This window comes from Eucalyptus grandis, chromosome 9 (genome assembly GCF_016545825.1).
Source record: "Eucalyptus grandis isolate ANBG69807.140 chromosome 9, ASM1654582v1, whole genome shotgun sequence".
NCBI lineage: Eukaryota > Viridiplantae > Streptophyta > Magnoliopsida > Myrtales > Myrtaceae > Eucalyptus > Eucalyptus grandis.
The window spans coordinates 34,070,166-34,086,426 of record NC_052620.1 but is presented as its reverse complement, the minus strand read 5'-3'; the positions used below and the strand labels follow the sequence as shown (position 1 = coordinate 34,086,426).

Below are 16,261 nucleotides of genomic sequence, written 5' to 3'. Positions count from 1 at the left end.
TTGGGGCTTGCTCGATTTAGATCACGATAGTCAACACATACCCTGACTCGCCCATCTTTCTTCATTACAGGCATGATATTTGCTACCCAATCAGGATAATGTGTCACTTCGATAAAATCTACTTTCAGCAGCTTCATTACTTCTTCTTCGATCTTCTTGGACAATTCTGGTTTAGTTCTCCTGAGTCTTTGCTTCTTGGGTGGCATATCAAGATCTGTTGGTAGAGCATGTTTCACAATTTCGGGGTCCAATCTCGGCATATCGGCATATGTCCAGGCGAACACATCTTGATATTCTTTCAAAAGATTAGTCATCTTTTCCGCCTCTGACTCTGAGAGACATGCCCCGATCCTTACTTCCTTGACATTCTTTGCATCACCTAAATTTATGGTGATTGTTCGCTCTTCGGTCAATGGCTTCGATCCTTCATATCGATTCCATTCGCGTTCAATCCCCTTCTAATCGTCATCGTCAATGTCATCGGAACCTGAGAGACTTTCTTCATGCACGTCCGAGTCATATGCGTCCTTATTATGATTATGCATAATGTAATGCCTGAGATGCGATAAAATGAGTTAGAGCAATGTCGACAATAAAAATAATGCATGTCGTTTTTTGAAGTATTTTTTGTAAAAGTTTCAAGAACTCATCCTCATATCCTCGGATTTCCTCATCCTTGCAAGGCAGTCTAATAAGGGAGCATGTGGAGACCTAGGCCTCAGTGACCATCATAGGACTAGTTTGATGTGCCTCCACATGTCCTTAATAAAACACGTGTCTATTTTATTGAATGAGGAAAGATAAGGCCATATTTTAACACACACCACCCACGACCAACGGCTCAAAATCGGGGTTGACCATAGTTCACATTACAAATGACATAAACGGGAAATAAATAAAGAAAAACTACGAGATCCCACGTAGGGGAGAAGACACAAAACAAAAGACTAGGCTAGACGAGAACCGCCCTACTTTGAAGGGACAACCATGAATTCAGAGGACTCAAAACAAAAGACTAGACTAGCAAGATGTCCCTATGCTTCTCGGAAGATTTGAATAATTCCAGGAGGGAGATTTGAGCCGGCAACTTCCGCAGTTGATCCACCACGTTGAACTCACTAGACTTTACTACAGCCAAAAATTGCTTTGCCTCCTCCTCGGTCACGGCCTTCTTTTCTATTCCCTTATCAGGTGCGTAACAGCGGCCTGATCGCATGACAACATCTACCTCATTTGTTCCGTAACCCCAAGGTACAGCTTTGGAATCGAATTCGGGAGGATACTCCAGCATTACCATTCCGTCTTCCTCCTGGGGAGGCAATTCAATCGTGACCGGCATTGTGTTTCCTCCCGTGACTTCGATTGTCGACATCTCTTCGACCATAAGGTCGATCACTGTGGGTTCAGCAATTTCCAACTCAATATCACCGGCGAGCTCCTCATCGGACAGTTCAATCACCATCGGGGTAATCATAGCTATCACCCATTCCTCGTATAAAGCTGGGGTCTTCGAAATTCCATGCATAACCTTCCTCGCCCGAGACATACCAGCAAAGTTGCAGAAAGATGAGCAGAATGATGATGGCATTGTCATGGATACAACCTTCTCTTCCTCTTCTCCGCGTCTGATTACTCCCATGGTTATCATCCTACGGACGCGGTTCAATTTCTCTTCTAGGGTCACATCCTCCTGGCCTTCATAGTATCCTGCTAGCACTAGGGATTCATACAACTCGGAAGCATCCAATACTAGAGGTTGCGACTCGCCCGTGTGTCCTCGTAAATTGAGTTCACTCCCCTACATGATTTGGTAGAGGGTTCAGTTGCACGTTGGGCTGAGCTTCCCTGAAAGTCAAAATGTTCTTGTCTAGAAGCTGTTGAACTTTGTATCTTAACATGTGACAATTATCTACATCATGCCCCCTTTCTCCCATGTGGTATTCACAGGTCTTGGTTATATCGAACCCGGCGAACCTCGGGGGGTTATCTCTAGGCACCTCCTTTGCGACCATCCTCTTTTCAAGAAGCATGGGCAATAACTTTGACAGCGGGCATGGTAGTGGAGAAAACCCCTTTCGAAACGGCCTCTTGCCATTATCGTATGCTTGTGATGAACTACCTGGAACCATCGTAAGCTTGTGCTCGGGTGTTGCGGTTGGCCGAGGGAAATGGGGCTCTTGCACAAGCGCTACTTCAATTGCGGCCTCCTTATCTTTTCTTGCTGGGAATTTCTTCGCGCCTCCGGTTGAAATCTTTCCCTCAACCATTGCCCATTCAACTCCTTCACCTACCTCAACTAGCTGTGAAAATGTTTGGCAACCCGAGAATACTAACCCTTAGAAGTATTCAAAGGGCAATGTCTTGAGGAACAACTGCTTCATCTCCCTCTCATTCAAGGCCGGCTTCACTTGTGAGGCCATGCTCCTCCACCTTTGCGCGAAGGCCTTGAATGACTCATTCCTCTTCTTCTCAACCCGAGTCAACTCTTCCCTCGTGGGGGCAAGCTCGGTGTTAAACCGGTATTGTTGTAAGAACTCATTGGTTAAGTCATCCCAACTAATGAATTCTTCAATGTCCAGCACAATGAACTACGTCAGGGCAATGCCTTCCAAACTATCTTGGAATGTGTGTATGAGGAATGGCACGTTGTCAGCATAGCGAGCCATTTTTCTCATGTAATACCTAAGGTGGGTCATTGGGCATCCCGTTCCGTCATACTTTCTTGTGAACTCAGGCTCCTAGAAATTCTCAGGAAAGCTCGTCTTGGTGTATGGAGATAACCTATCAGCTCCTTTCAACTCGTAACCTTGCAAGACACATAGTCGCTCTTCCATCTTTGCCAAACGTTTTTCACTCTCATCACTTAGGCGAGGTGTTGGGTTTTCCTTCAGAGAATGATCCAAATTGACGATGATTAGCGTGACAGAAGGAGCTTCTCCGGCAATTTCTTTCTCGGGGAGATCAGCAACGTGCGTGCCTCCCGTCAACGGGAAAGCATGTCCTGATAATGCAGGAGTGGATGTTCCAAAGGACAACTACGACGGGGGCTCCTTAAGCTTCGGCTTATTTCAAGCATCATTGCGGTGAGTTGGGCCAGCTGGTCCTCCATCTTTGCCATGCGCACGTTGGTGTCATCGTTCTCCATTCTGACTTTTGCGTGCGTGCGAATTGGGGATCTCCGCTTGGCCATGTCGACGATCAGTAGAAGACAATCGATCGGTTAGTACCTGAAGCAAAGGTAGATAAGCATATATAAGTACAAGTAATAATTAGGCGGTTGGCCCACGACAAATATCTAATTGCCCCAATTTGTTCGTTTCATTCGAAGCTAGGTTGCCACATAATACAAGAAAAACATGATAGAAAACCCCTACAAACAAAGCTACTTCCAAAATGGAAAGACATTCTTTTAACTCCCAACATTGAGACTCGAGACAAATTCTTTAACATTGTAACGCATGTGAGTATGGTCCCATTACAAATCGCACTTGACTCAATCTAACTGATGAGGATGGCTTCCACTCGAGGCAGCTCCACTAACTCGGGCTAACTTCAAAGCACGCTCTTCGGCCTCCTCGAGCTCCCTTTTGAGGCGCTTGATCTCAGCTCGATGGGTGATCCTTAATGGCACTTCAGGAATCTTCGAGCGGAGGCTCTCCGGAATCTTGTGCCTAAGGATGTACTCCTTCGAGGCATAATAGGTCTTCTCTTGCCCCTCCAACTCTTCTTCAGGCCATATCAACTTTCGAGGGTGGCACATATCCCACATCGACTTGATCAACGCGACGGAGTCCTCATGATCTTGGCATCCGTCAGGGAAGTCTATCCTGAGTGGGTCTTCCTGAATTGACGGTGGAAGCTATTGAACCTCTTGAAATTGTCGGGTGACTCGCGTCGGGTAATATTCGATGACTCCGGTGATTCCCAACAAAGGAATAGGTCCAGTAAGCCCACACACGAACCGCGCTTCTTGAACTCGAAGCCATTTGGCATGCCATTGAAAATCCTCAGGTCTGGGGTTGGTCATGAAAACTAGCCACTCGGAATAATGATAATCGGGGGAAAACTTTTTCTATCTCTAAACTTTAGGATGGGATGGCTAGAGTCGAAATGTCGCTCACAAGTCATCAAGCTACCGAACCCCTTAATGTGAGAGAAAAACCAAATTTGCAAGAGTGCAGGAGGAGCATGGAAAACTTTGTCTTTATTTTCTTTAAAACGAGTAAGGGAAAGAAAAGTTTCAATAAAGATAGCATTAACAAAACTCTTTCCCATACATATTTCACGAACTACCCACGCTACGGAAGGGTTAATAGCATTTCTACAATGTGGGAATATCACAAACCCGAAGAAAGCTAGTAGGAATATCTTATTCTTTTGGAAAGATGTGGCAATTTGAAAAAGCTCATTTAGAAATGAAAATGGGCAGGTTTTGCGATTGGCTTTCAAAACTTTTCTCACATCATCTTCTTTAATTTTAAGGAAATCAGATAAGGTCGATGCATGTTCAATTCCTACAGGTGGGCTAACCAACTTCGACGCTAAGGGCTTTCCAATGGCAATAATGTATTCCTCCAAGGTTGGAGTAAGCTCGTGATCACCGAATATGAACGTACAAGTTGCGGGGCACCAAAAATGCGCTAACGCTCGCACGACACCATAATGAGTCTCTATCTCTAATAAGGGGAGTAATCGTCCGACATAAGATTGCACCCAATCACGGCCAGTCAGATCCAGTCCATCCCACCACGTGCGGAGCTCGGCCCTCGAGGCGGAAAAGATGTGAAGCTCGGGTACCCCCATCGTATGCCAACCAAAGTTACGACAAACCTATTTTGTCATGGACCGACCAAAAAGAAAACAAATAAATAAATTGCACATAAAAGAATTTTGAAAACCTTACCCTATTCATTGAGTAGCAATGCCATAGACATGCGCATGGGCGGTAGTTCGATTTCTACTCTAGACGGCTCAAAATGAAGCCATGGGATCACCGGACTGAACCAGCAAGGTTGCAGCTAGGTCGGGTTACCTATGACTCCGACTTTGTCAAAGAACCGACCCGTGTTGCGCGATTGCAGACCGGGGTGGGTACCTTCGACATGAAGAAAGAAATTCCGGGGTTAAGGTGGGCGACTCGTACTACCCGGTTGTAGTCGGAGTGGTATCCACCTCAACACCATCCTAAGTGATCCTATGCGGCCCAGGTCCGGCGGCAGGTTGTGTGTGCTATGGTGTAGTGCAATGCAGGGGATGCAAGCATGACAATTTATAAGCAATCAACACTTCATACATGAATAATAAACCATACATTCATTCACCTCCCTACAAGACAAAGGTCAGCAAACACTTCCCCTTATACCTCCCATTCTACAAAAACATTTAACACCTTTAATGTTAGGGACGTACCTGAAACCCTCGCTGCCAAACAAAAATATTTATGAACAAGATTAATATTGGCCTAAGTCCTCTAAGGTTTAAAACCAAGTCCCCAACGAAGTCACCAAGCTGTCGCGACCTACCCTCGGGGGGAGGGAACAGGTTTAGGGGTATTGCTTAAAGGACGGGGCTAAGGCCCGTGATCAGGCGCGGGCTCTCCCAAGCCCATATCCCGCGTGACATTGGGATATTCTTTAGAATTTTTGCACAAAAGGAGTCGCCACTAGCCTATTGGGGTCGGCTAGAAACCAAGTGAGGTATGGGAGTGTACCTCACTTCCTACGCAACCAGAGAATCTAGGTTCGGGGACTTGATTACACTAATTAACCAATTAGTGCCCTTTCGGTACCTAATCTTGTTCATTTTAACAAAATGATTTTTGACAGGCAGTTTGAATTGATTTTATACTTATCCACTAACATATGAGACGATCATGCGGGTGCGCAATCATTAAAGTAATAATCATAACTATCAAGATCCTAATTGCCATAAAATTAAACACATGCAATCAAACATAATTAGATATGCAAATTAAACATGCAACGTAATCAACATACGAGCACATAAAGGTCTAATTACGCTAAAATGGCAAAAATAGCAAGTCCTAATCAAACCCCATCATTTTTGGATTTTCGAAATTTTTAATTTTTTAATTAATTTTTTTTTAAAGAAAATAACTAATTTCTAATTTTTAAATATTTTTTGGATTTTCGAAATTGTTTTAAATATTTTAATTTTTTAAAAAAAATTAAAAAAATTAAAAGAAAAATAACTAATTTCTAATTTTTAAATATTTTTTTTATTTTCGAAATTGTTTTAAAAAAATTAAAAAAATTTTTAATTTTTAATTTTTTTTATATTTAAATTTTTTGGATTTTTCGAAATTGCTTTTTTATATTTTTTTTTTTTAAACTAAATAATAAAGTAAACTAAAATAAAATTCGGGGCCGGACCGAGTCGGGTCCGTATGACCGAACCCGGTTCGGCCCGATTCGCAAGTCGGGTCCCATCTCCGACCAGGACCCGGTTCGGTCCGGCAGGCTAGGCCCGATCGCCTTTGATCGGGCCTTCGCTCGCCCGACTTGGGCCCAAACGACGGGCCCAAGTCGGGGACAAAGGCCGAGTGGGCCAATCCACGATCTAGCCCAACTCGACCCGCAATCCCCGGGTCGCGACCGCTCGCCGCAACGAAGGATGCGGGAACGCGAACGCCCGCGCGGCAGCGACGTCTCGGGGAGATGGGGGACACAACTCGAGCTCTCCGGCCGCAACGGCATCCCTTCGACCACCAGCAGTCCTAGGGGGCCCTACATGGAGCAATCGGGGGGCGGAGTTCACTCGGACAATTCCACAAACAGGTTGTATACACTAACAAAACTAACAGACTTTGTCTCGGTCGCAGCCCGAGCACCTATCCAGACTTCGAAGGCGACATTGCAGAATAGCAAGCGGGGTAACAAGGACAGGAAGGCGGCCAGAGCTCGCCCGAACTAATCGGGATGAGCTCCGGCCGACTCATTTCCAGAAACGCACACCAGAAATTTCAATGAAAGGCCTACCCGGTTTCGGACGGGAATGGCAGCTTGGAAGACGCGTCTGTGGCGGCGGCGATGGCGGCCCGAAGATGCGTCGGCGGCGGTTGCGGCGGTTGGGAGACATGTTGACGGCGGTGGCCTCGGCGAATTCCCCCTCCTTCCTCTCCTGTTTCTCTCGCCCTCACCCTGTTCTCTCTCTCTCTCCCTCTGTTTTCCTTCCTCCTATGTCCGTTTTCTTTCGATCTCTTCCCCCCTTTTCTTTTTTGGTGCAGATCTCTCCCTGCTTCTCTTCCTTTTGCTCGCGTGCGCGCGAATCGGCTCCGCATGCGTCCGAATCGGCTTCGCGCAACCTGCCGACCTGCCAGCGAGATGATGCTGTCTCCTCTGACCTCGCTGCCCCTGCTTTCGGCTTCGCCATTTACCCAAGTGGACGGCTGCTTTCTGCTTCGCTGGTTCCCCGTGCAGAAAATGGCTGAGGGAGAAGACAACGGGGTGGGCCGGGCCGGAGGGAAGAAGAGGGCTGGGCCGTGCGAGGGGAAAAGAAGAAAAGAAAAAAGAAAAAGGAAAGGAGAGGGCTTGAGCCCAAGCCCACGCAGGGAGAAAATAAAAGGAAAAAGGGGCCAGGTCGGGCCAAGGCCGAATCCGGCCCGACCCGGACCTCACAACTCTTTTTTTTTTTTTAAAAGGAAATTAATAGTTAAAATTTTTTTGATTTTGATTTTTTTATACTATTTGAAAGATAAAAAAATAGGTGTCAACAACTATGATTGATGAAAATTATAATTCACAAAAAGAAAGTCTTGGTTCATAGAAGTTTCAAACTTCACCAATGATTTTTATGAATTACATTTCATTTTTCTTATGGCTGGTCCATAGCCTAACAAGCACCAGTTTCGATGCAATACTCTCCAATAACCCAACATTATTCTATTTTTTCTTTTCAAAACTTTTTGAAATATGTGGAGGATTGTTAGATATTTCAATAGTTTTGAAATATTTATTAGAAATTATGACGGTAATATTTATAAGAAATTACATTGTCATTAAAGTCACCAATTTTGTAATGGTTTAACAATTGCCATATAACAGCTTTCTAACAACCGTATAATGGTCGTCTAATGACTTTATAACTTCTGATTTATTACTTCATAAACTCTTCATAATTTTATAATGGTCATCCTTTTAATTACCAATTGATTTATGACAATCTCTTAATGGCTCTCTCTTTCTCTTGTTTTAAATATTTTCAAACCACAATCTTTGAAGATGCACTATGTTGTCATATCTTTCCTTTCTTTTTGCTTGGTTATACACATAACATTGTTCCGTTCTTTCTAATATTCAGTATGGAATATAGAAGAAAGTATGTTACATCTTAAGAGGATAGCTGCTGAAGTCTTATGTACCGAGTTTTGTACTACGAGGGAAAAAATTATCTTTAAAGACAATGCTTGCACGTCTTCTAATCTTTTGTAATGTATTTATATTAGTTATTACTATTTTTATGTATTCTAATATTTTTCCAACGGGAAGCCCAAGATGTAGCGAGCTCGTCCAAGTAGAGGCTCATGATGCTGTTGAAGGAGTGACCATCTGGGTCTGCATCTCTGGCCTTTACCAAGAATGGAGCCTAGAAGGTGGCTAGCGTGAACTTGTGATCTTAGAAATACCGTCTTTTGAAGTAAGTCGTGTCTATTGAGTATTTGTGAGATATTTCCTCAGGAAATTCCACCTGAAAGATCATCCTTTGAAGCTGAGAGCCAACTTGTTTAATGCCAAATTCGGTTTTATAAACTATTGATTTGTACTTAAACTTGCTTCAGCCAATAAGCCGAGGCAGGATTCTCTCTATGCAGACAAATACTATTGCCATAAGAGGCCTCAAATGCAAATGCTGCATAAGCTGAGTAGGGACACAGAGACGGCACTTACATTGGCCAGGAGGTAGTGCAGCGACTGCATTTGGTTCCTCCTGACTAAATCCCCCATGAACGCGAGCGATTTCCCTTGAGCCATCTCCAAGAACCGGCCGGCGTGGAACTGAGGCAGCTCGCACTCGTCGGGCTTCCACTGCTACTTCAAGAACTCGGTGTTGAGCCTCCCAAACTTCAGGCAGTTGTGCTGATCGATGATCAAAGGGCAAGTCACGTTGGCGTAGCACACGGCATTGGGGTGATGGACCCATTTCCCTCTAAATACATCGCGTCTCCTGTCCACTCCCTCTATTGCTTTGGATTCACCGGTGCTAATCTCCAGCTCCTGAGATAACGGGACATTGAGATGCATGCCAGTGACGAACAAATAAAGGGGGATCGCAGCGAGGAGAACCGGCGTCAAGGCGAGCACCAGCAGCGCCACTAGCACCTTCTTGGCACTGCTGCTGCACTGTGGAGGGCTTTTGCCTGAGTGAAGTTCAGACATTGGGAACTTCATGAGTGAATGAGGCAAAAGTGTAGCACAAGAAAATCATCCTGCACCTAGATCAATATGTATAAATGGGGGGACACTGGCCTTATTGCTCTTTGTTCAGTCAGGACATCAACCTTTGCATTACGTGGTCTGTAACATTTTGTCAATACCTTCATTGTCCTCATTTCTTGAATGAATAACAGTTAGTGCCTGCATAAACAGTTGATCGATTGGGTCGTTATCAACTATGACCCTATTCAACCTTGGCTTCTTCGACATCCAGCCACATATCTTCACAAACCGACAGCTAATGATGGGCAATACATGAATCTGAAAGAAGTCGCTCTCTAAATTTAAATGGCCATCGTGCATCATGGTCGAGTTCATTCTGGCCCGTCCATCACAATGTGCTCATCGAACTGTCTTATTTTGGTTGCGAGCCACCTTTTTTGATCGTTTGGATTCAGTTCATTTGCAAGGAATCCACTGGATCGATGGAACATCAGAGCTCGCTCGATACAGGATCATTCTTAGTTCTTAGCTGTGCAAGAGTGCAGCTTAAAAATAGCAGGAGGGGGATTGGTTAACGATAGTGATGGCGAAAAATTTTAAAAAATACTTGAAAAAAAAAATTCCAAATCATTGATTTTTTCTAGACAGTCAACCCGGATAGATAGAGTCTACATTCTCCCTCATCTTCTCGAGGCCACTGATCGAGCAGGCTGGCTTAGGTGAGGATGCGTAAGGCCTCCAAAAGGAGCTTTGCAAACTACTGAGTCGATGGGTGAGTGAAAAGTCCGTGGAGTGGCTTCAGAGCCAAGGAATGATTCCACAGATTTCGCCAGAAAAAGGGGAACGACCATATGCCCATCAGACCGAGGAATAAAAAAAGGGTTAATATTACGAGTATCCGGCTTTCACTCGCCATCAAGAATTCTTTTGTTCGATTGGGTGGACAAGTGTCGAGATCCGAGGCAAACCGAGGGATCATCGGACCCCATCCGAAACGAAAAGAGAGAGGAAGCTCCTCTCTCTCTGCAATTTAGAGAGGTTACCGCAAGCGGACACTTTCGAGGACGACATGAAACAGAGTACATTCCTTCACGAGATGTGAAGCACGGGTGTCGGGTCCGGAGTGCCGATGGGACCAGGCGCAACTGGCAAAAGCACCGACACCGACCCCATCGATCAGATCTTGGCTGTTCATGTCATCCGCACGAGGCGGCCAATGTCCATCGATGTGCGTCCGCCCTTTACGCCCCCACATCAAGCAATCGAAACTTCATCCAGAACCTTTTGCGCCGGTACATTCCAAAGCACGCATCCTTTTTTCCGTGGCAACTAGGGGTGTGCAACCGGATTGAGTTTATCCGGAAACCTGATCAGGTTTATCCGGAAACCGGATCGGACCACCCAGAAAATAGGTCTGCGAACAAGTTACTATTTGAACCGGTCCGCAAACTGGTTCCATTTTTTGGAAACCAGTTGGAACTGGTCCAATTCCCAATTCGAATGAAAGGCCCACCAAACCTATTTTAGAACCGGTTTGTACTTGGGTTAAAAAAAAAAAAAAAAAAAAAACTAACTCACTCAGTCGCCTCTCTCTCTCTCTCTCTCCCCCTCCCTATGTCTCTCTTCACGCAATCTTAACTCACCCGGTCTTGTTGATTTTCTTTATGTATAAATTTTAGGTCTTTGTTATAGATTTTATACCACATAATTTGGCTCGCCTTATTTCACTTTTGGAGGAGAAGTTATGCTTGTAATAAAGATTTGTTAACCATTTTAGATAAATGAATAGTTTCCAATAGTAATTGTGAGAATGAGACTAACATTAGATCCATGTTCACTACTAATGTTTATGCAATGTTAGGATTTTTGCTTTGTATTGTGACGTTTATTTATGATAATTATTCTTGTTGATCCTTAATTTTTCGTTTAGTCAAAAAGTTCATGTACTTATTTATTACATGTGCTTAATGTTTCAATACAAATTATGAGAGTAAAATTCGAAGCCATATAGGATATTGGATGGTTGCAAAATAAGTTCTAGTACAAACAAGATAGATCCTCAAACTAGAGCAGAAAAATAGGGTAGGTTCCAAAATAGGTTTCAGTGCAAACAAAGTAGGGTATAAGGTCCAAAAAAAAGGAATTGGCTATCACGAGTTAGATTCCAGGTTTCTAGTCTAGTATCTACCCATCTTAGAACCATTCACTCCTACCAACTATACCCTCCTATGATGGGTAGGGATGAGCATATAGAATCACTTGGACCGAACTGGATCAGACCAGCCCATTTTAAGTGGTCTTATGGGCCGTTAGTCCGGTTCTCGATTCCATCAAATTGGAACCAATGATTTTCAGTCGGGTTCCTGGTTCCCACTTCGAAACCAAAACATTTCAATCAACCAATTTATATTTTTTTGATTTCGTAAAGAAGTAAAGTGTAAACCTCAACCCTAATCTGCTCTCACACCTCACTTATTCTGAATGATGAAGCAAATCTTTGTTTCTTTCTTATTGTTGCATGAATTCATCCAATTTGCTCCTTTTGTCTCTTGCTTCTTTCTTTATTTTACTTTATTTCTTTCCTACAAAGATTTCCCGATTTTACCTCCCTCGCTTACTCATACCTTCCTTTTAGTTGTGAGTTCGTCATTGATGGAAAGGAATCCATTGAATCATCCTCCTTCTTTCGAGCATGCCCCTATAATTACGATGCCATCATCGCTCAATCTTCTCCCTAAATCTTGGAGGAAATCCCAATTTCAACTTGCAACAGGATTAGCGATTCAATTAATCCAAAAATTTCAACTAAGATATGTAAATCTACCAAATCATTGATCCCATAAGTGGGGTACCGATTCTCTTGGTCCAATTACCGATTTGTTGGTGCGATCGAACCAAACCAAGAACTAATCACCCCTAATGATAAGTAAACCATAAAACGAGTGGATTAGATTGGGTCATATATTGTCCGACCCAAATAGACCCATTTAACCCATTTTGATCAATTTCCATGCAATGCAAATCTAGTTACTCATACTTAACCTGATTTATACGCGACCCAATCCATATTGCTAAAACAATTCCATATCTAATCCAGTTGACGAAAATTCATAGCAAAACTGAGATAAGAGTGAGCGCAAGAACAAGTGAAGGAGGGAGAGTGTGAAGAGAGGGTCATAGTAATATATTGGGCTATGATATACCTATTTAACTAAACCCATTTATGACCTATTTAACACTCATATTATATTTAAATCCATTTATGACATATTTTGTCAATATAATTAACCCATTTAACACTCATATGAATTAATAAATGAATTTATCACTCATTTTGACAGGTTTAGTGGCCTGCAACAACGGGTTTATGCTAGGTCATTTAAAGCCGTGTTCAAGAGCGGAAACGGGCCCAAACGGAATCGCTATTCCCCATGCTTTGCCGAAAATTTTCGGCTGGAAAAACAGAAAATTGCCAAAACCATTTTTCGAACGATAAAAAAATGCACTTGCCTTTTTCCCAATTCCACTCGATATCGTATAAACATAAACATCAGCTGCGCAAGTTCTGTAGCTTCCTTTGAGCGAACTTCCCACCTCTGTCCGACTTCATCACATAAAACAAGAGCTCGTTCCACGTATCGATCGGGCCGGGCAAGCACCAGTGCACACAATCGGCCCGGCCCACGTTGCTCTTGGGCCAGTTGCACTGTCGGTTCGGATGCCCGTCGGGCCGGAGCAGCATCGCCCGCGTCGTGTCGAGCAGCCGGATCTTCGACCCATCCGCCCTCGCCTGCCTCTCCGCTTCCAGGAACTCCTCCACCTGCGCCACGTAGAACTCCAGGTCGTAGCCCTCCAGCTTCTTCTCGTCGCTCCCGAACGGCCGCGTCCTTGGGCAGCTCCCCCCGTCGGTCCAGTCCCCGTGCTCGAAGTGTGCTGGCGAGAACGTCCTCAGGAATGTGGTGCCGCCCCCGCCGCTGCCCTCACGGCCCTTCCTTCCCGTGATGGCTCTCAGCGTGGTGCGTAGCGCCGCTTGATATGCCTGGAACCTCGACACCTCGGTCACGTTGTCCTGCCCGCATGCTGAACAGCCCAGGAGCCGCCCGTTCCGGTAGTAGATGAGCGGGCGGAAGAACCACTGGCCCGCCGAGACGATGACATAGTCAAAGGCGCTGATCTCAGCGGACCAAGAAGGGTGGAGCTCGTCTAGGTGGAGCGTGAGGATGCCGTTGAGGGTCTGGCCACCGCGGGCGTCGGTGGTGCGGACCAGGAAAGGGGCCCAGAAGGTGCCTAGGGTTAGGTTGTGCTTGGGGAGGTACCACCGCTTGAAGTTGTAGTCCGTGGTGTACCGGAGAGATATGTCCTCCGGTTGGTCTACCTAATGATTTTACACATAAAACGCGGTAAGATCAAAGATGAAATTACAACTTAAAAGTCAACCTTACTAGAGAATTTTGTATATATAAGTTATGATCGATATGAATACACTCATCACTATCTAGGCAAATATTTTTCCTAAGGTATAGTCGAAAAATTTATTATGACATTCCCGAAAATATAATAAGTCCTTGTTTTGTTCGCTCTTGCGTCGTTTTTAGAGCAATAATTAGGAGAAAGGGAGTCGTGGGCATACGATCTTCTGCTCTTAAACTTCCATTAAAAATAAGAAAAGGTCATTCTAAGAACAGCTCATATTGACTTAGCGCATTTCTCTGCCCACGACTCAGACACTGCAAGCAATCGGTCAAATCGACGTAAAACTAAATTCTGCAGACGAGAAAATTCATTGGCCAGGGCTCATCTTGAGTATAATCACATGATAAACAAGGTCGATCGTAAGTAGTTTCTCATGTTTTGAATAGAGGAAGTGATTAGTTCGTGGCGATTAGAATAATCTAGTCAACCGTAACTGGATCGAGCACTTACGCTGGACAAGAGGCACAACAGGGACTGCATGTGGTTCCTCCCCAGAGAGTCGCCGACGAAGGCGATTGACTTCCCTCGCGCCATCTCAGCGAACTCGGCAGCGTTGAACGGGGGGAGCTCGCACCCGTCCGGCTCCCAACGCCACTTCAGGAACTCCATGTCGGGCCTCCCGAACTTCATGCAGTTCTGCTGGTCGCTTATCGCATAGCAAGTCTCGTTGGTGTAGTATGTCGGCGCGTCCGGGCGGTACACCCATTTCCCCACGAACACGTCGCATTTCTTCTCCCTCACCACCGGCACTGCCGCCGCTGCCACTGCCGCCCCCAATACTGTGTCCTCGGGGCTGCCGTTCTCGTCCTCCATCAACCGTGCTGGAGGATAATCTTGAGGCTGGACGGGCGAGCTCACAACGAGGAGCCATAGAGGGATCGCGGCAAGAAGAATCACGGCGGGAACGATCATCGTCGCCCTCCTGAAGTTGACACCTGCGTTGTGCTGCGGCGCGTTCCTATCGCCGTGATGCTCCGAGAGCGGGACCTTCATGGCAGATAAGGGGTGTGTGTATGGCGTTCGTGCAAGCGCGAGCGAGCGAGAGAGAGAGAGAGAGAGACTCTTCTAAGCGTGCATGAAAGGTACGTCGAAAAATATGAGGTCGGCGTTTAGGACTTCATATTTGGAATCAAAGCATTTAAAAATATTTTTAGTCGTTTCGAAGCCACTGCTTCTTTTGTCGTTTGTGTCGTGTTCTTTTTTCCTTGTCTTTCTTTAAGCCCCCGTTAGGTTGAAGCACCGACGGCAATGGCGAGCGCATGACATACGTCTCAAGAAGCAAAGTTCACAGGGATTATATTACAAAAGATATAGAAATAATGACACAAATACTTCTTAAACTTTGATCAAATGTGTAATGTGATATCTTAATTTTAGTTTAATATGTAATGTAGTTTCTGAACTTTTTATTTGTTCAATACAGTTCCTAAATTTTTGTTACATATATAGTATAGTGTTTGAACTATGTAAAAATATTGAATGTAACCCTTTTATCAATTCAAGATTAGGGACAAAATTGAACATTTTCATATACTCTAATAAATAAATTGAACATGTATCAAAAGTTCGAGAATTATATTGAACAAATTCAAAATTTAGGAATCATATTAGACATTAAATTAAAATTCATTGACAACATTATACATTGAGCCAAAGTTTAAAGATTATTTGTGTCATTTTCCAAAGATATAAGATTTGTATCACAAAAGATATGAGTATGAACATATTAGAAAACCATACGATAGCATCTCTCTAATCACTCGCCAAAGTTCCACGTGGATTGATTAGAATAAGAGATTTCCTTTTTATATATCATGAAAATTGGATTTTAGCCATAAGATGTGATGTAACAGCTCAATGCGTCTAAATACAAACTCCAGCCTTGTGCGCGAATTAAATAGGAGAATGAGAGGAGGCTAAGACAAAAGCCAATAATTCATGAATAAATGATAGGCAAGTGGAGTAATGCCAATATGCCATTTTCTCTTCTGGTGAGACATCGCTGTACACCAATTGAATAGCAAGAATGGCAACATCCACGGGGCTTATCGTTTCTTGCTAGAGAAAGAGATTAGTAGCTTGTTGTTGTTCGCGTGGAGAATATAAAATTAGGTTAGAACGGTACGTCATTGTCTTTATTACATTCTTTTATGGGTTCGAAATCTACTTTTATAAATAGTAAGTGGCGTTGATCGATCCCATTTTTTTTTGTTATTTGATCTCAACGTGTTTAGCTTTATATATGGAAAATGATGTCATCGTGTTTTTTTTTATATTTTTTCTAATGGTCTAATTCCCCAAAACACCCAAACCTTCATATTTAACCCCAATTCAATCATGAACTTTTTTTGTCTCATAAAAAATTCTCAACTTTCACTCGTCTAAAACCTGCC

At 44.0% G+C, this 16,261-nt stretch overlaps 1 protein-coding gene across 1 annotated transcript; it reads right to left on the bottom strand.

Moving 5' to 3' along the window:
• Nucleotides 1–12,801: 12,801 nt before the first annotated feature.
• Nucleotides 12,802–14,975, bottom strand: LOC120288118 (protein trichome birefringence-like 19). The gene is made up of 2 exons (XM_039301501.1): nt 14,319–14,975; nt 12,802–13,770 (listed from the first exon to the last, which is right to left on the bottom strand). The coding sequence occupies exons 1-2, from the start codon at nt 14,859–14,861 to the stop codon at nt 12,946–12,948; spliced, it is 1,368 nt and encodes a 455-aa protein (XP_039157435.1). The 5' UTR covers nt 14,862–14,975; the 3' UTR covers nt 12,802–12,945.
• Nucleotides 14,976–16,261: the final 1,286 nt, after the last annotated feature.